Source organism: Leucopleurus acutus (genome assembly GCF_964270905.1).
Source record: "Leucopleurus acutus genome assembly, chromosome: 8".
Taxonomy (NCBI): Eukaryota; Metazoa; Chordata; class Mammalia; order Artiodactyla; family Delphinidae; genus Leucopleurus; species Leucopleurus acutus.
The window spans coordinates 60856294-60880932 of NC_139151.1; the positions used below are offsets into that span (position 1 = coordinate 60856294).

Below are 24639 nucleotides of genomic sequence, written 5' to 3' on the forward strand. Positions count from 1 at the left end.
CTCACATGAAATGTTACTTTTCTGTATGCATGTGAGTGTATTTATGTGGAATCTGCCAATGTCTATGTCATCTATGTGGTTCTATTGGAGACTGTTTTTCCTAAAGGGTGATGTTTATCCTGGTTGTGAGCATGTGTGTTTATGTGACTATATGTATTTTTAGTGTGTGTGTGTCAGTACATAGAACATGTGCCAGTTGTGTTTTGGTCTGTGTGATAGTTGTGTCCTGGTGTGTATACACTTCATAAATAATGTCTCTGTACGTTTATTATGTTCATGTGGCCTCTGTTAGTTGGTATGTGATGTGCATCTATGTGAGAATGATGGACAATATCTTTATGTGTATATGATGAGAATGCTGCCTCTTTTTTCCTTCATATCTGTAATATGTAAATGTACAATGTTACATATTCATAACAATGTGGAATATATAATATGCATGAGTGTGTGGAATGTGTAGTGTTGGGATGCTGTGCCTTTTGGCATGTGTGGTGTTTACCTTTGGGTGTATATCTGTTGTGCATCTTATTTGTGATATGAAATCCATTTGTGTAATATATATGTCTTTAGTCATATGTCGGTGGAATATAATGTCTGAAGGATATGTGAAAAAGAAGATATGTGTACAAGAGGGTGTGTGTGTGTATGCGTTGTTTGTGATTATTGTGTTTTAGGGAGTATTTCCTTTGTGCACTGGGTATGGATTATATGACACAAGATGGGTATAACTTCTGTGTTCCTGGGCACTGATTGAAGAATGTGTGTATCTATCAGGATGGAGGTAGGAAATTGAAGTAATTTCCATATTTGGGAGCCATGACTCAAAGAGGCCCAGTTTCTTGGCTTGGGCTCAGCCTGGGATTATGTTTCAGTCTCTGGGACTGATAGAAAAGCACAGTGGTTATCTTCTCAATAGGCAGACCACACCTTCTTCATCCTGACCACAAGGATTTCAGGTGCTTCTGTGACTTCTTCCCTTCTTTCCTCCCACCCTTCTGGAGGCATTGATCTCCCTAAATTGCTGGCCTTCAGTAGCAAATCACATACCTTCTCCTCTCCCTTGGCTTTCTTGCTAATCTACTAAACATGTTTAGGTGTCCTTGATAGTAGGGAGTTTCTTTTAATCCCTTTGGGGAATCAGTGAACGAGGATGGGGGTTGGGTGTGAAGGAGAACAATAGGAGACATTGTGAAGACTCTGTCACCACCCCCCCAGGGGTCTCCCCCCCGCCCCCCGCCACGTAGACTCACTTAACTTCCAGCTCTTGAAATTTGTTAGGTCAAAAACGTTCACATTGAAGAATTATAGGTAGAGAACAATGTACGCTCATTTGAGGCAGAAGGAAGAACACTGAAGTACGACTTATAAGGTTAAAGTCCTGGAAATATCATAAAGTGACATACTGCATAACCTCTCTGGATTTTGTTTCCTCTTCTGTATAATGAGAAACTACAATAGCAGTGATGTTGCAAAGCTTAAACCCTATGAATGTTCTTTGTAGACTTCAAAGTGTTGTAAATATGCAAGAAATGATCATATTCATGGTTGTCTCACTGTACAGCTTTAGGAAACATTGTCCACACTATGGTCCACGTGAATGGTGCTCCCGTATTGTGCAGTGCATCACCAGTTTTGCCACATGTGGCTGTTCTGACTTATTGTTATTAAAACAACTCTTTGTCTCTTAATAAAGTGTTTTCACAAAGCTTCAGACAAGTTGACATTTATTTTCCCGTGCTGGTGTCTGATTTACAAATGATGTTCAAATTTACAAATGAAATTCAAAGACAGCACAACCTTGCCAAGAAATTCCTTTAGATGTGGTAGATAACTGTATTAGGAAAAGAGACATTGTGGGGTTGGAATTAGATGCAATAGACGTTAGGATCACTAGCTTTAATATTTGGGCAAGTTACTTAGCCTACTGCACCTCAGTAATTTTTGGAAACTCTAAGTGCTGTAAAAAGGAGATATAATGTAGTTCTGGTTGGGTGGTTGTGGGGATTAAATAGGATAATAGGTGTGAAAACACATGGAAAATAGAAAGTAATCAATACACATTGGTGGCAACGGTTTTAATAATAAAACTGATAAAATGAGATATGTTTATTGCATTACAGGGAATTTTCAAAGCACAGCAGACTTCACCTTTCATAACGAACTGTTGGTGTCAAGGCCAGGGGCTAGTCCCTTATCCAGGTTGCAGTATCACTGGCTTTAGATTAACTCATGGCCTTCTTTCTCAGGAGATCTTGGGAAATCTCTGTTCCTCCAGAATCTCTTTACTTGGATAACTGGGGGTGACTGGGGTCATTGTTGCTTGTTGGAAAAGTCGGCTAATTGCCAGACTAAATTAAGGGCTTCCCCTAGGCTCCCGCAGAGTCTGTTTCCCTCTGTCATAAAACTTAAAGCTTTGCATTCCAACTGGATGTTTATCCCTCTGTCATAGAGCTTAAATAGTTTTATGATAGCTGTCTGTTTATCTTCCATCACAGAACTGAAATATCCATATACATAGTTGTCTGTCTCCCTTGAGGACAACACTAGTTTTCTTTGTCTCTGGGGCCTGACATATAATGTGCTCAATGGCTCTTTGGCTGGGACCCCTTGGAGAGAAGGAGAGGGTGAGTGAGTTCCGGTTTACCTAAGATAAATAAATTGACTTATCCCTCCCCAGCCCTCCCATTCCCCACCCCATCCACGCTCATCTCTTTTTCCTGTCTCTATAAATTATAGTCCTTAGTTTGACCTGTGCTACTTTATAAAGTCAACAAAATACTTTCCCCACCCATTAATGATCAATTATGATCTAAGCCCAACATTATACTATAGATAATATTTGGTTAATTATTCCCCACTATGGAGGCAGGATCCTTCTGTAATCTCTACTCAACGCCCTGTGAATCTTGAAGTTTTCCAGTCTGGCTGGTGGAAACAGTCACTCTCCTTGGCCCTGTGTGAACACTGGGTGGTGGTGCTACTTCTCATCTTTCCAGGTGGCTCTGTCCCAGCTTTAGGTAGTTTGTTCACGTGCATGTGGGCTCAGTACTCAGCTGGAATCTCGCAGAGGGCCCTCTACATGTCTCTGGAGTTCTTTCTCTGTGTAGATCTCTCACCTCCAATACCTGGTCTTCAAACTCTAGCTAGCTGGAGCTTCCTGGACTCTCAGCTCCACGGCCCTAACTTAAGGTGTCCTCTGGATTCTGCCTGGGTTCTCCTACCCTGGCCTGCAGCAGGGAACCTCTCTCAAGACAGTAAGTTGGGGAAACCCCAGGTTCACCTCATTTGTTTCCCAGGCTGCAGGGCTCATTGTCCTTCATTGCCTGATATCCAGTATCTTGCAAAGTATTGTTTTATGTATATTGTCCATTTTAGGTTCCTTCAGGTAGATGTTACTTCCTGTTATTCTGTCTTGGCCAGAAGTAGAAGTCCCTGGGGTATCACTTTTTAAGTCTTCACATCGTCTAAGTCTATGGGAGGTTGAAGGAGGCAGCAGAGATGGCTCCAGGGTGATGGCAGTGAGTGTCAGGCTGCAGGTTTACAGGTACTTGGAGATCAGGTAATCACTAGTTTTGATGCGATCTGAGTCAGAATGGCCTGATTTGACATTGTCTAATTTTACATAGTTTAAATCAGCATGCACTGTGTTGTGAATTTAAACTTGTAGTTGTGAAACTGATGAGTAAAACATAAGGAGAAACCAACTAAAATTTACTTTGCTTTATTAATAGACTTTTTAAAAACATTTAAATATGCGAGGTATTTCGTTTCACATTCAAACTGTTCTCTAACTCTCTAAAATGTCCTCTCACTATTTTTGCCCTTAAGAGAAAAACAGATGTCTTATATGGCTGGGGTTGGAGGTAAGGGAGGGTTAAGGAAACCACGTCCTCCTTCCTCAACAAGAAGTTCAGGAGCTCAAGGCCAGGGAGTGGAAGGCAGAGGCATGGTCCCCAGGCATCCCTGTTATGCATTAGCTAGAGACAGTCCCCAGAGCCTGGGGGACAAAGAAGATGCAGCCCTAGAGCTCTGGGGAAAAGCAGGTGGGTCCATTGGGATCCAGGCCCAACAAGGACCCAAGCGGCACCACCAATGGAAAGAAGTTCAGGGAAAGCTTCAGGAAGGCGATGAGTTGGTACTTAATCTTGGGGTTCCCCTGAAAGTACACCCTGCTTTTCCTCTGGCTGAGTTTGATAAGCCTGGTAAGAAACTTGGAGAAAACTCCTCGCAAAGGCCATGGCCACACACGAGTTTCTTCTAGCTTTTCCTCACTCATCACTCTGTCTAACTTCACATGGGAACTGGCAGAAATATCCCAGCTGGCACAGGGCCCATCTGGGGAGGATTCTAGAGACCCCTCTACCCACTGCCCCTCCTTCCCCATACTCCAAGCACACCTTCCCAGAACACAGAACCCAAGAAGGACACCAGTCCCACAGCTGGCTACAAGTGGTACCTGCTGATAGACCCTCTGGCAGCACCCTGCCCCCCAGCAGGGAGAAGCCAAAGGAGGGAGGAGGTATGACAGAATAAAAAAGCCTGATGTGGGAGGCTCAAAGGAGGGGGTGGAGACAGAGAGGGCTGGTCTTCAGTGCAGCCTGCCAGACTGCTTCTGGAAGAGTCCTGGAGAAAAGGGCACACGTTCCTTCAGCGCAGTTGAGGTGAATGCAGGAGACTGGGGGTGAGTCCGGGTGTGTGGGTTTCTTGCAGCTAAGGGTCCCTCATTAGCCCTGCTGAGTGAATGAGAAACCAGGCCTGGAAGAACCAGAAGTCCAGGGGTAGGACCGGGGATGTAAAGGAGGTCCCTGACTCAAAGGACAGACAGACTTAGCAATTTCTATGTTCGTGTGGTGAAGGGAAGCATGGGTGGTGTTGGATGCTTCCTCAGCAGTTTTCAAGAAATTTTCTAGTAATCGATTTACTGGGGTGCCCATGTAGAGCCTGATGGGAATTGGCCTAAATGAAAGTGATGGGGGCAGAGAACAGATGGGGCTGGGACTGAGCTAGAGTTTGATTGGGGTTCAGTGTGAGAACACAGCCAGTCCCACTCAGGTCGTTAGTGTGGTCAAAGCTCACTTTGTGATCAGGGGTCAGACCATAGCTCTGTTCGGGTTGTGGGCTCTGAATGGGGTCCAGGCTCACGTTGTACTTTGCATCAGGAGTCAGGCTGTGGCTGAGACGGAGACTTAGCAATCTTCCCGGGGCTCTCATCCTGCCCCTGTCTGTGTCTAGGATCAGGGTTCAGTCTTCAGCCCATTTAAAAAGTGGATTTTGTGTCCATACTGCGACTGCCCCTGCCTTGCACTCGTTTAACCTCCCACCCCCCTCTTCCCACTGAACCACTTGCAGCGTTTCAAACAGCGTGTGTTCTCTTTCTCTCTGGGTCTCTGGGTCTTCTGGTGAACGCACTTTTGAAAACAAATTAGATCAGGTCTATTGCTTAAATTCCCCCAAGTCACTCAGAATTAAATCAAAGTTCCTTGCCATGTCCTGCAAGCCCCTACACGATCTGGCCCCTGCCCTCCTCTCTGACCTCATCTCTTACAACTCTCCTGTGCTCTTGATACATGGGCCACCTTGACCTTCTTCCTTCTGGGAACCTCCAAAGCAGAAGACCTTTTTCTCTTGCCTCCTCTGCCTGAAACACTCTTTGCCTCGATCTTAGAATGGCTGGTGTTTTCTCATCACCCAGCTCTCAGCTCATGTATCACTGCCTCAGAGAGGCCTTCACTGACCTGCTTCTCACATAAGGGTGCCTTGCCTCTGTCCTTTTCTACCCATCACTCTGTCTTATCTTCAGTGCACTTATCTTTACCTGAAATGTTCTTGCTTATTTCTTTACCTTCTGTTATGGCTCTCCTAGTGCTTGAGCTCCATGAAAGCAGTGATCTTTGCTGTTTTATCCACTGTTTTATCTCCAGTTTTGGGCACATAGTAGGCGCTCAATGTGTTTTGTCATCTCACTGAATGCTGCTGTCCCCATGCACCCAACCCTGCCAGCTTAACTGTGACTGGCCCTGCAAGTCTTGGCTCAGATGTCACCTCCTCAGGGAAGCCCTCTGAGCCTGATAACTTGGTGAGCTATTGTCTGCTTTGTTCCCGAGGCTCTTGTACTTACCCCTGTCCTAGCATTTATCACACACAACATGTTATGATAGCTGTGTATTTGTCTTAATGTCTCCTCACCACTGGAGGGCTGAACCATGACTTATTTACTCTGTATTTCAGTATCTCCAGCGCTTAGCACGGAGTCTGGCATAGTCATTCAGTCAATAATTTTGGGAAAAAAAAAAAAGAAATCAGTGTACCAATCAAAGTCCCAGATCAGGCTTTTCCACCGCATGTAGGCAACACTGAGAGAAGCCTAGAAGGGCCCTGATAACTAGGTCAAACTTTGAAGGTGTGTGGGAATCTTATTGGCTCTGGTTCTACCTGGGAAATGGATCAGCAGGGCCCTGGACCCCTGGAGCTTGCCTGGGGGTGATTTTGGAGGGCCAGGCTGACTTGAGTGAGGAGAGTGGGAGTGGGAACCTCACACTGCTTTTTGTGAGTCAGAAATTGCAATCTCTCATCTTTCCAATCTCCTCGCGGCCATTCTAGAAAGAATGGCCAAGGCCCTATAAGGGTTCATCTGCATTATCAAATCCAAGCAAGGTATGAGGGACAGAAGATGCAGATGATTTGGGGTGGATATGATTCTGGGGCCAGCACCCTCATGGAGTGTTAAGAGAAGGGCTCCCTCTCCATGAACTGAGTGATGAGCTCTGATCATCCTTGCCAGCCACAGCATCACCCCTGAGGTCTGCCTTCCCTCTCTGGGCCTGGGAGTAAGAGCCAGGGGTTCCCAGGTGTTCCTGGGCTTCCCTCCAAGGACACTTTCTTCCAGGTGTTCCCATAGAGGCTGGCAGGGGCACAAGAGGCCCCTACCCCACTGCTCTCGGCATGGAACATTCTGTGTGTTTAGCCACTGAACCTAAGTGGGGAGACCTGGTCAGGTGTCCTGAGTCTTAGAGAGGCCTTCTGGACCAAATTTTGGATTCTTTGGAGATTAACATTGAAATAATCCTTAAAAACCATTGGTTTATTCAAAAGGAAACTGGGAAAGGGGCAGGGCAGTAGCTTGGCCTATTGGAAAACACATGGATTTGAAGCTGAGAGCTCTAACTAACCCTCAACATCCTTATCTGTCAAATGGGATTAATGTTACCTGCCTGACAGGTTGATGAGAGGCCTCTATTGTTTGAGAAGAAAGTACTCAGTAGAGGATAAACCTTTTTACTTTCCACTGTGGGCCCTTCCCAAGTCACAGCCAGAGGAGTTGAGGCTGAAAAGGCGAGAGCACCCAAGTCCCAGTCCAGGAGGGTCCTCTTTACTGCCCTCTTGGTTTCCCTTCCAAGAGTCTAGCTGGGCCAGGTGTCCTAGTTACCAAGCCCTTCTTCTACCCTGCCTCTTGGGCAGATTTTATTTGTTTTCAGAAGGTGCAACACAAAGCCGGTTAAAGGGGAAAATGTACAGGTGTTGGAATTGAACAGTCTAGGTCAAATATCTCTTTTACCGGTCAGCTACTAAACCCTGGGAATATTATTTAACTTCTTGGGGACTCAGTTTTTACACCTATAATGTAGAAATGATACATAGAAGTCCTATTATGCAGAATTGCTCCTGGGTTAGATAATATTTATATAGTGTCTGGCATTCTGTAGGTATTCAGTGATTTCTGTTATAATCCTAAAAACAATAGAATCAATGCTGGCAGTGACCTCATTGTTCTTATGGGTCTGTATCCCTGACTGCTTTTGCACACATGTCTGAGATGGAAGGCATTCAGAGAGCTCTGGGAGAGAATGTGAGGATGGGCTGGTATGGGGGCTGTGGCTGTGAGGGCACTGGGGGACAGAGTCCTAGAGGCTAGGGGGAAGGAATGGGGAGGATTGAAGGCCTCAATGTAGATTTCTATTCTGTATCACTGGAGGCTCCTGATGCCCCGTCCTCAAGAAAGGTCTAAGATGTTCTTCACAGTTCTCCAATAAACTTCCTGAGACTTGCTAAAATAGTGTGACTTTTCAGAGAAAATCTCAAGCACAGGGCTACTCCCTGGGGGTTAAGGCAGTGCAGGCTTTCTAATAAAGAAAAAGACCCCTCTCTTTGTTTATTTTTCCTTGATTATGTTTTGTTTTCAAAATAGAGTGATTTAGCTCCAGTTTCCTTCAGAGCTTCCAAATGTTATCTGAGTGTGTGCTATGGTTCTAATTGCTAAAAGCTGCTCAGGCTGGTAGTCAGCTGGCAGGACTGTGGGAGATGAGGGTGCTTCAGGGCTGGACAGTCTGAAGGGTGATGCTTGGGTCCTCCGGTTGGCTCCCCTCTCTATTCCTTCATTTCTCTCCCGCTGCCGCCTTCTGAGGTCCATCCCGATTTGACCTCCAGTGAGAACTGCCCACTTCGTGCTGTGGAGGTGCCTCCCTTCCAGGCCGGCTGAATCTCAGTGCTTCAGCTTTGCATTTCAGTATCTTCATCTCAGTGCTTAGTCTTTGCCATTGTGAGAGACTGGCTGCTAGTTAGTGTGTGTGTGTGTATAAGTGTGTGCTTGAGGCGAAGTGGCAGTTAAGGTGACAGATGGAAGGGGGATAAAAAGTTTTTGGAAACTTCAGACATTTTCAGAGACTTATTCCTCATTTTTATGGAAATATGAAAAAAAGTGCTTTGTACCCTGTGATGCTGTTTTATGACATCTTTTGACATTCCTGACCTCATTAATTTTGCAGCAACACAATGAGGTTATTAATGTCCTCTGCGTTTACTTAGACCCGAGACTTTCTAGTCCCAGGGTTCTGCTCAACACGTCACTTTACCCTCCTAGGTAATAGGTTGAATGTGCCAACCCATGATTCTTCCGCAGTATGTTTCCTAAGGCAGCACATTTTTATCCTGGGAATTGCCCAGCTTTACCTTGTCTGTCCATGTAAAATTTCTGGATGGTATTGATATCTGACCCTCTGGAGCACTAGAGCCTTTTTGCTAATGTCTCCAGTCAGGGATCCTAGGTCACCCCCTCTCTTGGGCACAGACTATGCTGCATGCCCACTTTGCATTTATTTAGAGCCAAGGCTTTGCACTTGCCCTGTTCTCCACATGCCCATTCTCATGCCCTCTGGCTCCCTGGGTAAGAAAGGTCTTTTCTGTTTGACTCTAAAGTTTCTTGTTCTGAACTTATGACCACCATGCCCTAACCTTCCAAACAGTCTTCATTTCTTCTCAAAAATCTCTATAGTTCAGACAAATGGCAGTCTTTCTTACCCCTTGGCTGTGCTACCCTTGTTAGACACTTATTGAGGAATTCTCCTTTTGATAAAACTCCTTTTATAATATAATGTTTATTTTCAACCAACAGTAACTAAACACTAATTAATCAATATGATAGGGTCCCTGACATTAAGGAATTAATAATTTAGTGGGAAATAAACATAGCAATAATTCCAGTTCAGGATGGTAAATGCATAAAAAGAGACCTAAACAAATTTCTTTGGGAGTACAGAGCAGGAAACATTTAATCATACCCAAGGGAAAGAGGCTTAAGAAAGTGCATAGGAAAGAGACAGTAAACCAGGATGTGGAAGATAAGATTTTGCCCAGTGGGAACTGAAGGAGGGAGATCTGGGAGGGCCATGACAAAGGGAAGAGAAGTAAAAAAGACAAGTAGACACAGAGGCATGGGATCAATGCTACATTTATGAAATGGCATGTATTCCAGTGTGCCTGGAGCATAGGGACCATGGTGAGGAGTGGTGAGAGAGAAACTAGGGCCGAATGCTGAAAGACAGAGCTTTGTCCCACCCTAGTAGTTTAGTTTTTATTCCAGAATTAATTTGGAGCTTACAAAGGTATTTTTTAAACAATAAATGGTGACCTGATTTCATGTGGGTAGAAGATTATTGGGATTGTGCCGATGACAAAGTTAACGCTAGGGTCATGGCCATGAGAATCAGGGTACTTAGCTCATGTGTCTGTTTAGGCCACCTTAAGAGAAAAAAAGAAACACTACAGGAAAACAATTAACAACAACAGATATAATTTTTTGCATATTTACTTTGTTCCAGGCATTGTGTTAAAAGCATTACACTCATCTCATTTAATCCTCACATTGACTTCTATTAGGCAGTGACTGTTATCGTAATTTTAACAATAAAGAAACTGAGGCTTAGAAAGATTAAATGATTTGCCCCAGATCACACAGCTAACAAAGTTGTTGACTGGGATTTGAATCCAGGATCGATTTCAGAGCTCATACTCTTACCATTAAGCTATACAATACTGCCTCTGGAAGGCTTTGATCTTCAGACATGGAGAGTTTGATGTGCTTGAGAGACAACTCAGTGGACTCTTTTAGTGACTAGAATTATGGATCTGATCACAAAAGATAATTCAGACCTTCCCAAGTAGATTTGGGAATCAATAGTTTATACGTAAATAATGGGTTTACTGAAGGAGATGAGATGGCCCGGGGAGAGTATATATAGAGAGAAGAGATCTGAGGATAAAATTCTGAGAGCATTATCATTTAAAAGTATGCTTAAGGGTCAAGTGGAGGAGGCTGAAGACCCAGAAATAACCAAGAACTAGTAATCAGAGAGAGATGAGGAGAAGCAGAAGGAACAAGGAGAAATTTTAAGAAGGAAGGAACTGATCACAGTGTCATATGCTACGGAGAGGTCAGTACAGAAGATTTAAGTGACACGGAAGACTTTGGCCTCTTAGCCTGAAGTTCTTGGTTAAGCATGGCTCCTTATATCTTCTCCCTCCAGTTGTTTAAACTCTGTCACTCTCTGTTCTAAAACTCATGCTCCCAGTGTCTTCTCCTTTGTGTCTGGTCTGAGGGACCCTCTGGGTGACAGCTCAACAGTGGAACAAAGACCATCAACACATCCTGAGCCCAGTGAATGGTGTAAGCCCCTCCTGATGCTGCCCATGAGCTCTTCTGTGCATTCAACTGCTGTCTGGTAGCCCATGCAGAAGCCCCTACCCCAGCTGTCAAGGGCCAGATCTTAAGAATCTAACCCTTCTTTTTTTCTTACCAAGATAAAATTATCTTAAATATACCCTAACGATAAGTGTCACTATTTTCCTAATGGGAAGAGGAGATATATATATATATATATATATATATATATATATATATAGAGAGAGAGAGAGAGAGAGAGAGAGAGAGAGAGAGAGAGAGAATACATACACATATATAGTGTGTGTAACTACAATTATATAATCTAATAAATAGTAGGAGCATGTGAATATTTGTGAATGGAGGAAAGGAAAAAAGGGAGGAAGTTAGTTAACTCTGTAGTTGTTTCAACAGAGAGATATGATCTGAGAAAACTCCAATCTGACATTTCCCACCTCAGCAATCTGTACTTATCCATCACTTTAATAGCCAGATTCAAGGATATTGGAACCCTGGTATAGGATTGATTGTTCCTCAAGTGCTTTTAATGCCATCATCTTTCAGGTTTAGTCCTCTGTGTCAGTCCCACTCTCTTAAGCCTGGTGGGTCCCCTAGAAACAGAGCTTGAGGTGGAAATTCTTGTTTAAAGGGTATATTGTCATGAGAAGATGAGTGAGGGAAATAGGATAGAGCAGGGAAAGAAAATTATGTGAGGCTGTGGTCTCACTTGGAGATCAGCTTCAGCTTTGGTTCCTCAAGAAGCTCTGAAGCACACATTACATCACAGCTTTGGTCCCACCTGAAGACAAGAAGGCTGGCCTTTTGTATCTTTGTGTTAGGCACTCATTGACTTCTAGATGTGCTCTGGTGGGGATAACATAACTTCCTGGGTGAAGTGCCTCTCATTTGATCAAGGAAATTTTCTGTAGAAAGGGAGAACTCTGAGCCTTTAGTACTCAACACTCACTGCAAATGGGATATAGATGCATTGGCTTGGTGAAGGGAATCTGAGTGGGACACCATTGGCGTTCATTGCAGTCATTGTTCCTTCTATGATATAAACTGGGCAGTCTGAACAAGTATAAGACTTTGGGTGGACATTTGGGCAAGAGTGAAATGTATAGTTAGAGTTCAGGATGAAGTTAGTGTCTTTTGTTTTAATTAAATTAAGAGTTACATAATAAAATAGGTGTATGAAGTTTTACATTAAGTTTGAAATAACAACTAGAGTTAAGTCTTCGGTTATTGTTAAAGATAGAATTAAGGCTAGAATTGGTGAGATCATTAGGATTAGTGATAAGGTTAGATTTCAGCATTAATCTATGTTACTAGAGTATTGCTACATTGGACTGGGATTAGTCTTAAAGATAGTCCAATGATATAATTAGAATTACAGTGGGTATTAAGCATAGGGGAGCATAAGGTAGGATAAGATAGAAGCGATGGGAATTTTTATCATCTAAGTCTAATGTGTACTTAGTCAATAACCTATCCTTGGTGAACTAAAAGATTTAAAATGCTTAGAATTTTTACTTTAGTATTTCATTTGTTTTCAGAATTAACTTCAGAGGTGGGGTTAGTAAGAAAGACTGGATGAATGCTCATTTGGGCCTTGAGTTATGAAGGATAGTTAGGCTGAGTTTAGAATAGAATCAGAGTTTGGATAGGCAATGAAGTTAGAGTTCTGGTCAGAGAACAGGACATCAGGGTGGAGGAAAAGAAAAATGGCAGTGGAATTCTGGAAGATCTGACAATGGCTTATATTTGTATTCCAGCCTCTACCTGCCTGGCATTGGTCTCAGCTCAGCGTCTTCACTATGGTGGATCCCAGTGGCAACGAATCCAGTGCCACATATTTCATTCTAATAGGCCTACCAGGATTGGAAGAAGCTCAGTTCTGGTTGGCCTTCCCATTGTGCTCCCTCTACTTTATCGCTGTGCTAGGTAACTTGACAATCATCTACATTGTGTGGACGGAGCATAGCCTACACGAACCCATGTATATCTTTCTTTGCATGCTTTCTGGCCTTGATGTCCTCATCTCCACCTCATCCATGCCCAAAATGATGGCCATCTTCTGGTTCAATTCCACTACCATCCAGTTTGATGCTTGTCTGCTACAGATGTTTGCCATCCACTCCTTATCTGGCATGGAGTCCACGGTGCTGCTGGCCATGGCCTTTGACCGCTATGTGGCAATCTGCCACCCACTACGCCATGCCACTGTGCTAACATTGCCTCGTGTTACCAAGATCGGCATGGCTGCTGTGGTACGGGGTGTTGCACTTATGGCACCCCTGCCTTTCTTCATCAAACATCTGCCCTTCTGCCGCTCCAATATCCTTTCTCATTCCTACTGCCTACACCAAGACGTCATGAAGCTGGCCTGTGCTGACATCCGCGTCAATATCATCTATGGCCTCATTGTCATCATCTCTGCCATTGGCCTGGACTCACTTCTCATCTCCTTGTCGTATCTGCTTATCCTCAAGACTGTGTTGGGCTTGACACATGAAGCCCAGGCAAAGGCATTTGGTACTTGTGTCTCTCATGTGTGTGCTGTTTTCATATTCTATGTACCTTTCATTGGGTTGTCTATGGTGCACCGGTTTGACAAGCGGCATGACTCCCTCCTGCCTGTCATCATGGCCAACACCTATCTGCTTGTTCCTCCGGTGCTCAACCCTATTGTGTATGGAGTGAAGACAAAGGAGATCCGGCAGCGTATCCTTCGTCTTTTGCATGTGACCACCCACACTTCGGATCCCTAGGTGTCAGGAATCAAACTTCTTTTTCACAGGAGGTCCTTCAATTCAGATTTTAATATCAACATTTTGGAAGACAGTATTAGGAAAAAAATTCTTAATGAAAGCACAACTGATCCTTCAAAGATGAAACTGATTGGAGAATCTCCATCTGAGTAGGGGCAACAGAACTGTATACTCCCAATCCTTATTTTTCAATATTATTTTACCCTTTAGTTCTTTGAGGTAGTTGTGGTTGGAGGATTATTACTTCCTACTTAACCATTCAGTCCAATTCTCAAGTCCAAAAAATTCATATGGTTGCTTGCACTGATAGTTTATAGCATTCTGAGATAAGGGTGATATTTCTAAAAGACATTTACCAAAGGCTTAAACAAGGCAAAAATAAAATAAATACAAGAATATAATACAGTTAGATAATCTGGCTTAAAACCATGATTTCGTCTTCAGAATCCCCTACAATTTTGGATCTTAGGAAAGGAGACATACCTGGATTTCCCTCTTCAAAATGACCACAGAGAAAAAATAATTTCTTTTCTTCTGAGTAGCAATCCTTAAGAAAAGATTGAAAGTAAATTCACAAACGATTATATTTATCTACATTAATGAAAGATGATACACTGTATTCTGAGCATTTTCATAGACTGTGAAAATTTTTCCTTAATTTCCAATTTTCTTATCAATCTTTTGATTTAGGCAGGAATATGATTAGTTACCCCCATTGTACCAGTGGGGGAACTGATGTTCAATGAGATCACGCAGGCTCAAAAAAAATTGTCTTTTGATGCCCAATCCCATATTGTGAGGAGGGAATATTAGACTAGTGGGATAGTGAGTTAGACATTCCAGAGTCTTGCATTTTCTAGTGGAGGTATTTAAGTTCCTTTCTCACTCATCCAGTATTGTATTTAGGAATTTCCTGTTAATGTTACTGATGGCTTTAATCTCAATAGTTCCTGGCCTATTTGCCATTGTACTTGTGTAGTAGCAACAGGAGTATGTTTGGGTAATTCCCAAACAACGGCTAGTTTGGGAAATAGTATAATTAACAGTAGGGACATTCACTGGATATCTGGAGAGACTCTACATGGAGAGATGCAGCTGAGAAAACCTAGAAGCTCATGGCAGAAAGAGCAGGGTTGGTTATAGACCAGGGAGTCAAGAGCAGGAAGTATTGTGAGACTGAGTAGGACCAGTGGCCTGGGTGGCTAGCCAGGAAGCAAGGCTTAATCAAACATAGGTCCACAGAAAGTGAATAGAGTATATAAGTGAACACCATGTATTCCCAGGGCTCTGAGCTACCCTTCAGGGAATGCCCACAGCATCAAAGCTCAGAGATCAAGACCATAGGAGAGCTCAGTAAAGACTGCATCCCTGTTAGCTGTACTTAGCATGAGTATGGTTCCAGAGGCCCACCCAGGAGACCTACAAGCCAAGCACAGCACTCCCAGAAGAAGCAGAATGGGAAGGAGGGGTGTGGGCACTACAGGAGTACAGTAGGAATGAATGGGGGAGGAATGAGATCTCCATCCAAAAGAGAGGTAGGTAAGTGTGAGAAGCAGGTAGTATAGTAGAGAGCATGGCACATGGCAGGCCAGACTTTTCCAGCTATAGCTAGTAGCACAGGACTACTTGGTACAGAGAATATGGAAAGAGCATATCTAATTTCTTGGACTGGAATCCAGAAGATGAGAATTTTGAGCAGTATGGAATCTGCTATGCCCAGGTGAGTGATGGCCAGCAGAACATGGGACATAAACTAGAGTCAGTGCTGGCTTTGGTCACTTTGAACTGTTTGGAGGGTCATCCCAGTTCCTGATAGTGCCTTGACATTGAAATTGAAAGAAAGAAACAGAATGAAAGAGAGAGAAGAGGGAGAAAGAGACAGATTTTTTTTCATATTAGGAAACCAGTATATGATCACTGTAAACAAAAATCTTAGACACTCTGAAAATATAGAAGAAATAAAAATATAATAAAAACTCCAATAAACTTGTCACCTTAAAAAAATTATTGTTGGCGTTTTGGTGTTTATTCTTCCAGATTTTTAATAAGTGTTTGTGTACATGCTTCTGTATGCACATATGATGAATGTGTGTATCTGTATTATATTGTCTGAAATCCCATTGGAGACATAGATAGGTGGATAATAAAGAGATAAATCAGACAGACACATATAGTTTTCTTTTCCTGGGGATGCTGCCACTATCTTAGATTTCAAAAAGGATTCCAAGTTTATGATAGTTTGTATGCTCAGGATAAAGTTTCACGGTTTTGATCCGAAATGGATTAACCATTTGGTGAATGTAAATACAAACACACATCCACACACACATCCACATCCACATCACCACCACCACCACCTTCTTGTGTTTCTCAATAAGTACTAAATGCCAGATACAGAGACAAAACTATATCCGGTCATTTACTTCATAAATACTTACTGGGTCATCCAGAAGAGCCTGGAGTTAAGAACTAGGATAAGAGGAAAAGGCTGCCTCTTGTAGGAGATTTGGCTAGAAGTTAGGGTATGTTTAAAGACCTTCATCATATACGTTTTACATGGGCATCATTTTACCGTCCCCCTTTCCTTTATTTGGATATTCTCGTCTCTGGCCCCACCATCTCAGCTATTGGACCTTTGTTGGGCCCTAGAGAAGTCTGCATAATATGGAATTTCAGTCTGCAAGTCCCTTATTCATATTTTTTAGGTTTTACCTAGAAATGATTTGTAAACATGTCTTGTGTTCTCAATTCTGACTAGCTATTCTCTAATCAAGATACTCCCCTGTTGCTTGGACACTTGTCAAAACCTCCACACTGGTCTCCTTGCCTTAAACATCTTTTGCATCAGTCCTAAATCCCACATAGCTTATAGGAGTTTTTCCAAGCACAACTCTGATTAACTTCCCTGCTTAAAAATCATCAGAGATCTTTTATTACTTCCCATAAAAATTTGCACTTCTCAGAATGACAGTAGCCTCCTTTCCCCTTTTATACCTGTTCCCATCTTACTTTTCCAGTATAATATCTCTAATTTTTCCACATACCATATTATTCAGCTACTTTACTTGGTGTCTCTCATTGATTTTATGTACTTTTAAAGCCTCTGTTTCACTCTATTTCTGTTGTCTGATTTGATTTTTTGCCATTTTTCTTTTTAGTAACACATTATTAAATGAAGCTGTTTATGATTTGTCAGGCCAAAAGAAGTATTCCCTCTTCAATATTCCCAGACTTCTTGAAAGACCTTTAGAACTGGACCATTTCCAGTTCAGAAAGGTTTGAGTGAGACCTCTGAGTTGTATCTATTTAAGATAATAAGGTATCTTATATCACTCGTTTAATTACATTGAGATAAGACTCTCTTGGATGCAATAGACATACATGTGAAGAGTCATTGCCTTCCACTATGTCTGGCCGCCTTCTTTTTTTTTTTTTTGGCCTTCTTGACATAGGCAGATCTGAACTTGGGAAAGGATTATATTATAACATTGGTTTAGGCTTTCAGAGTTGATACTCATCGTTCATCTCTTAAACAAAGTACTTTCAAACTTCTTGTCCACTCCCCTGGCAACTCAGCTTTTCATCTTAGATTTGATCCAAAGGGAATGAAGCTGATGCAGAACTTGCCATTTCCCTTCCTAAGGGAGCCAACAAGGATGTAGGGTTTTTAACTCTAACAAAGTTGAAGAATGAGGGTGTGGATAATCTGGAGCAGATCTGAAATGGGGTTATAGAAGAGGATGCAATTGTCAGTGTCAGACTTCATTATGGAATCTGTCAAGCAAGGGGGTCTCTTGGAGAAAAGGACATTCCCAAGAGGGGTTATAAGAAGAGTTAGCGCTGAGGTGGGTGGTACCATATCACATGATCAACACATTTATTTATTCACTTATTCAATAAAACTTCATGAAAAAATTAAAAATGCCTTTTTCATGTGTTTTTGCCCTAGATTTTCCTCTTTGTTAATTCATAATTTGCCTAGAAAAACTCTATATATTTTTTCAAGATGAAATAAAAACATTCTCCCATTTGTAGAGGTTTGTCTGATCTTCCCAGGACAGTTCTGGCAAGAACGGATTTGCAGTCCCTAGTAATCTCTTGCACTGAACTTTATTATGGTATGTATAAGTCTACAGTCTAATTGTGTATTTACATGCCTTTATCCTGGCACAAGATTGTGAGTTTCTATAAAGTAATGACCATATTTAACATATTTCTCAGTCTTTAGTCCACAGCACTGCTTCTAGTACAAAGTAAATGGTGAACATCCATTTGTATCGTGAAGAAGCCTGATGGTCTTCCCACTGTATTAGCATAGACTACGAATTTTCAGTGTTTGCTGAGGGTAGCAGATTCCTATGAGGCTATAGAAAGTGTCTTTTATGGTACCCAGACCCTGCGATATTTCATAATTACATCAGCCTTGGTATTTCCCCCTCAGGACCCTGAGCATGGCCTCCCTGATGGGCTTGGACTTGACATTGTAGATGATGGGGTTGAGCACAGGGGGCACCAGCAGGTACACATAGGCAACAAGGGCATGTACAATGGGGAGCAGGTGCCTCCCAAAATGGTGGATCATGGACATGGTGATACCTGGAATAAAGAAAACAAAGACAGCCAGGATATGGGAGACACAGGTGTTGAGGGCCCGATGACCTCCCTGGGAGAGGCCAGCCCTAGGACTGTGGGCAGGATGAGAGTGTAGGACAGGACAATGAGCAGGGAATCTATGCCCCCAGGGGACAGTACCACATAGAACCCATAGAGGATGTTTATGGTGATGTCAGCACAGGCTCTTCTCATCACGTCAGGATGGAAACAGAATGAATGGGATAAGAGGGTCTTATTAGGGCAGAAGTTCAGACATTTAAGTAGGAATGGCCCTGGGAAGAGAGACAGGGTAGCACAGGCCACAATGGCCAGCCCTATCCTGATGATGACATTGTTTGTGAGGACAGCTGCATAGCGCAGGGGGTTGGAGATGGCCACAAAGTGGTCAAATGACATGGCCAGGAGCACTGAGGACTCCACCATGGAGAAAGAGTGGAGGAAGAACATTTGGACCAAGCAGGCATTGAAGCCAATGAGCTAATGGTCAAACGAGAACACAGCCAGGGTGGTGGGCATTGTGGACAAGGTGAGGCCCACAACGGTGACCACCAGTATGGACAGGAAGTAGTACATGGGCTGGTGCAGTTTGGGGGTCCTCCTCACAGCCAAGAGGATCAGGCAGTTTCCAGTGAGGGCTGGGCTGCTGTGTACATGGAGGAGAAGGGGATGGAGATCCAGCCATGAACAACCTCCAGCCCTGGAATGCCAATCATCAGGAAAGCAGGTGGCTGGAAGAAGGAGATGTTGCCAAAGGACCAGGAAGGGAGCATCCTTGTGGGATAGATGAGGTCTCCAGAAAGATGTGATCTCTTCAATCTGGGCAGACACTTAGAGAATCCAGGATGATAGGAAAGAAAAATCTAGTATTGAGTCCCAATTCTAAAAATCAATTCTATAACTGGTTATACTATCACCAATATGTTTAAAACCTAATAATGATAACAATTTAAATCTTCACTGACTCCCTATTATATTATATTTCATATACTATGCTAATGCATTTACCTAGATTCTCTCACTTTATTATAAAAATCATAAATTTCTTTTTAAGGCTGTTCCCTCTCAGCCACAGTACTGGGCCCTAAGAGTCATGTCACTATTACATAATCTTATCTATCCTGCAAAAGTTCATCATCCTTAACATTGAGCTCTGGTATGAGCTGATGAAATGAAATTTCTCTGCAGGAAACAGTGATTAGAGTTCAGAGAAGCTGGTCATTGTCTACTTGTTGGCCAGATTGAGGATGTGTTATTTCCATGTGCATAGGGAGAAAAGGAGAATACCTGTTTGGAGAGAGAGAAGGATCATTGAATCAGATATGCAGAAAGAGGCAAAGATGAGAGTTCCTGTAGTCCCATAGAGAGAGTGTCTGAAAGAGTGAGAAGCTGCTTTTTTTCCCCCATGGAGATGGCTTTGCACTTCCTGAAACCAGGTCTTCCTAAGGTCACATGTTTTTCTTGCTCTTGACTTTTGTATGATACATTTTTGAGTATAATAAATTGATTTGCACTTAAGCATTTTTGACTGAATTTCTCCATCTCAGAATCAACAGAGACTTTTGACAAGGCCGTCTTCCCCCTCCTATTATACAGATGAGGAAACTGAGACTCAACTCTAGTGGCTGACTTCTGAATGAATGGCTCATATATTGTAGTCCTGGATATTGAATCTGAGTCTCTCTCATTCCAAATCCAATATTCTTTTCTGTGACCTCTTCTTTAAATGAGACAAAGTATGTGAAAAATTGTCTTAAATGCAAAGCACCACAGACATGATTTTTGTTGTTATTGTCTAACATGTTGTATATCTCTAAATCTTTCACTGTATATTATTCCTTTAATCTTCACGATTATCCTGTGATGTAGACCTCGAAGGGATTACTATCCCTACTTTAGGGATGATGTAACTGAGGCTCAGGGAAGAGACTGGTTTATGTTACTCCCTTGCTTAACACCCTTCAATCATTCCCCAGTGCACTCTGATAAAATGCTTGTGATATGATGACATATGATGATATTGACCCATCATTTTTTTAAAAAAATTTTTATTGGAGTATAGTTGATTTACAATGTTGTGTTAGTTTCAGGTGTACAGCAAAGTGAATTAGTTATACATATACATATGTCCACTCTTTTTTTTTTTTTTTTGGATTCTTTTCCCATATAAGCTATTGCAGAGTATTGAGTAGAGTTCCCTGTGCTATTAGGGTTCTTATTAGTTATCTATTTTATATACAGTAGTGTGTATATGTCAGTGCCAATCTCCCAGTTTATCCCTCCCAACCCCTATCATCTTGTATCTGCCTAACTCTCCACCCTTATCACATAACGGACTAACGCTTGCTCAGTATTCTTTAACGACACTGACCTTATTTCAGTTCATTAAAAAAGCCAAGTTACTTCTTCACTTTGGGGCTTTCCTGTTCACCCAATATCCCTCTCTTTGCTTTTCTCATGGCTGGCTCCTCAGTCTTTAGATCTTAAATATCATTTCCCCAGAGACCATTTGGGATGACTCTCACTAAGTAGGTGCCCAGAGCCCATTATCCTTACCCCACACGTTCTTAATTTCCTTTATACCATTCTACACATTTTATAATTTTATGATTGCTTCTTTCCTTGAAATCTTTTGTTCTCTCTTGCTAGACTGTATGAACCATGAATAGAGCAGCCATATGGTTTTATTTGCTGACACCTAGCTCTTGCATAGTGCAGTGCCTGGCACAGAGCAGATTCTCAAATATTTGCTTGTTTGAATAAATAAATGACAGAATCAATAATCAAATCTACAAACTCATGAAAGAGAGGAAATAAAAGAAAATTTCTGTTTCCTTATCCTCCAGATACTAGGATCAGTGGTTGATTTTGAAGAAGAGTGTGGTTGAGGTCTTTCCAGACAATGATGTATCATAGAATCAGAAACACATTTGATTTATGGATGACTGGGCATAGAAGAAATTTCCAATGAAGTGTTTGGTTAAATGTCTGAAAAAATGAATTCATAACAGGTCAACAATGAATCTCAAGTATTTGGGTCTATCCATACTCTGCTTTGAGAAGTGTGATGGGGGCTCTCACAGGCACTATGTATACTTACAATCTTACCATTGGATGATCTGCATAGAATTAAAGATAATGGATGTCTTTTCATCAACTCATTCTGTCTGCCCAATATGCCTTACATCTGTGCTCTCCTTCCCATTTTTCAGCCCCTAATTCAATTGCTCATAATCTCATCATTTCTCTTATGGTTTTCTTAGGGTGGGTGCTTGGCTGGTATCATTCCTCTCCACCACTCCCCTCCTCTTGCAGATTTCTTGAACTGCTTTAATCAGCTCAGTTTTCCTAAGGCACTGCATTGAAATTGGCATATCCCTGCTCCACTGAACTTCTTAATCATTCTCTAGGCCAGTCCATCAGTGCATTCAGCTGGAGCTCTGTACTGTTACTTGGATGTATATTCCTTCAAGGCTCTAGCATCTCTGGGCAAATGCAAGGGCAGAGACCCTTGGTTTTCTCTCCATGGTTTGTAATTGCTGGAGTAAAACTATCATACAGCATGAAACAGATATGATGCATTTCAACTTATTTTAATGTAGAGAATTAGAGAAGAGATTTCTGGACCCAGCTATGCCACTATATCATTGAGTTGTGCTGGTTATATAAGACACATATTAGAAATTAGTCAAGTTTTGATGAACAATGAATTCCCTCAACTCTGAAACAACATCGTGAGACAGATCTTTCTCCATGTATATCAGTGAAGACACTGAGGCTTGGAGAAGTCACGTGTCTAGTGAGGAGAGAGCGTAGAATGATCTAATCTTGGTTCTGTTTGCCACAAAATACCTTGTTCTTCCAAATCTGTTCGTCACAGATTGCACCCTGGTGCCAGGCTTACTAAAAATTTGTCAGTTTCTCCTTATGGTGCTCAATTTCCTCACCTGTAAAAGGGAACCGGACTAGATTATCCATCTTTCTAATTCTGGCATTCTATGATTGCAAGATCCAGTGGTCCTGAAATAGAGTTATTTTTAAATTTCCCACCTCTTTACTTTATTCTTGTTTTTTTCCCTCCTCTAAATACCCTTCCCCTAAGGTTTTCTTGCTCCTAACCTTTTGCTTTTGCTAAACAACCTTCTCCCACGCCCAACCATTTCTTTCTTCCCTGCTGTTTGTTCATTCATGTCTCTTAGAGACCCCATTCAATCATTCCGTCACTGACATGGTAATTTCTGATTTCTCTCTCCTCTCAGCTAGCTTGAGCCTCCCAAGAACAGTGATTCTGATTTATATTGATAAGGCGCCATTCAGCACAATGTATGGTATATCTTGGGAATTTGGTTGTTTTGATGAATGAATGAATGAAAATTTTACTAAAGAGATTTGCAGACTATGCTTGTGTGTTGCCAAGCATGAACATTTCTCTTTTTCTAGAATGGCAGCCCAGAAAAGATTTTGTATCCTCAACCATTACCAATTCAGATCATCAATATAGGTGTCATTCTTAGAAATAAAGTCTGGGACTCTGAGCCCTTCTCTGAGCTAATCAGAAGCCTCAGCAAGAGATTCTCCTTGATCTCTCCCTTATGCAGAATAGGAAACTACCATTGAGGATACTCAATACCCCCTGTGTCCATATTTCTCTGCTACCTCTGCCTTCTGTCATTTATTTCTATTTTGCTCTTGTTTTGGAGGAGGAGAGGAGGAGGTGAAAGAGGTGCCCTCCAGGACTCTGGGCATAGAGAAGGGTCTGAGTCTCAGTCCTGGCTACTCACCCTGGCTGCTTCCCCAGGCTGTTTTGTTGTACCATATCCTATAGAAGCCCAGGAAGACTCTGCAGCCAAGACACTCCCCTTTTATGCTGCTGCAGGGAAATGCAGCCCATCTCCAAGGACATCAAGCTTTGTGTCACAGAGAAATTACTCTCTGCTGAGCTTCACCCCTGGGATGGGAACATGTGATGAGTGGGTAAGGAAGATGGAGGAGGCTGAAGGGAGCTCTCAGGAGAAAGGAAAACCCAGGGAGATTAGAGACATGAGCCATCAGAACTCTCGGGAATGTAGAGACTCTGGTTATCTAGCCCAGCCCTCTCTAAGACATGCTTTCAAAAGGTTCACTGACATGCTTCAGTGACCCATCTGTACTGTTTACCTCATTTTTAAAAAGAGTATCTTTCTATTTTCTGGAAAGAGGCAGAGTTAGCCAACATGGGGGTAAGACTACTTGTGACTAATAACTAGATGGAACACTCAGTAGGTCATGAGAAAAGAAGCAATGCCTATGTCACAGAAGGAAAGATGCTTTTCACCTAAAGGGCTTTTAAGAACTGAAGGAACATGATGTTTGGACATGGATATTGAGATAACTAACCAAGGTTTTGGAAACCAGGAAGTGGTAAGTACTCTGAATACCCTCGTAAGACATATACACATCACAGAGTGGGAGATAAAGTCCTCAAACATTAGGCCGCCTGACACATCAGTGAAGTTCTTATAGGTTTAGTGTTCTGCGTCCTGTCAGCATACCTTCTCCAAGGCAAAAGGCATATTATTGCACCTTGTCCTTCCTGCTGTCAGCAAAGAGGCACAGCACCTGTTAGTCTTCCTTGGATTTTAGAGAGAGCACATATACCCTTAGGAATAATTCAACAGGTGTGTAGCAGGCTGTCAGTTTTGAGAGGGCCTAGAACAAGAGAGGGCTTTGCAGCAAGTGATGCAAAAATCTATGTCACTTGGGCCATATAACTTGGTAAAACCATGATGCCTGTTGTATCTGTGGTAAATAAATATGTGTGAAGTCTCCATAAAGCCCTAATAGGAGAGGTGCAGCACAGACTCCTAGGATTCTGGAGCAAGGCCGTGCTGTCACCAGCAGAGTCCTCTCTGTTCAAAAGACAGGTATAGGAATGTTACTGGACCCTAATAGGAATTAAACACTTGATCATGGGACATCAAGTGACTATGTGACTAAAATTGCCTATTTTAAATGGCTATTGTCAGGCCTACTCATGTCGTAAGGGTGAGTACGGACAGTGCTATGAATTATACTGGTACAAGTTTAGCAGGCACAAGTGAGTTACATAAACATGTAGCCTAGACTTCCTGTCACCTGTCTCTTTTGCATCAATGCCTCTTCCTCAGCTGTACCTACAGTCTCATGGGGATTTCCCTATGTCTAACTGATGGAGGAGGAAGTAAGCTGGGCCTGATTCACGGTTGGAGTGGCTTAATATGTAGGTAGAAGTAAAACAAATAGTGCTGCCTCACTACAGTTTTATTCAGAGGTGGTCCTGAAGAATAGTGAGGAGGCCTGGAAGAA

The 24639-nt window shown here is 42.4% G+C and overlaps 1 protein-coding gene and 1 pseudogene across 2 annotated transcripts; one reads left to right on the plus strand and one right to left on the minus strand.

Annotated features, from left to right (window-relative positions):
- Positions 1–4640: 4640 nt before the first annotated feature.
- LOC309965214 (olfactory receptor 51E1) lies at positions 4641–13704 on the plus strand (the record flags this gene model as incomplete). The annotated part of the gene is made up of 2 exons (XM_082844586.1): positions 4641–4661; positions 12709–13704. Exon 2 carries the CDS (start codon positions 12751–12753, stop codon positions 13702–13704), a length of 954 nt encoding a protein of 317 aa, XP_082700712.1. The 5' UTR covers positions 4641–4661; positions 12709–12750.
- Positions 13705–18121: 4417 nt separating this feature from the next.
- LOC309965210 (olfactory receptor 51I2-like) lies at positions 18122–19139 on the minus strand (annotated as a pseudogene). Its single transcript has one exon. The product of its transcript is annotated as an olfactory receptor 51I2-like (transcript).
- Between the last annotated feature and the right edge of the window lie 5500 nt (positions 19140–24639).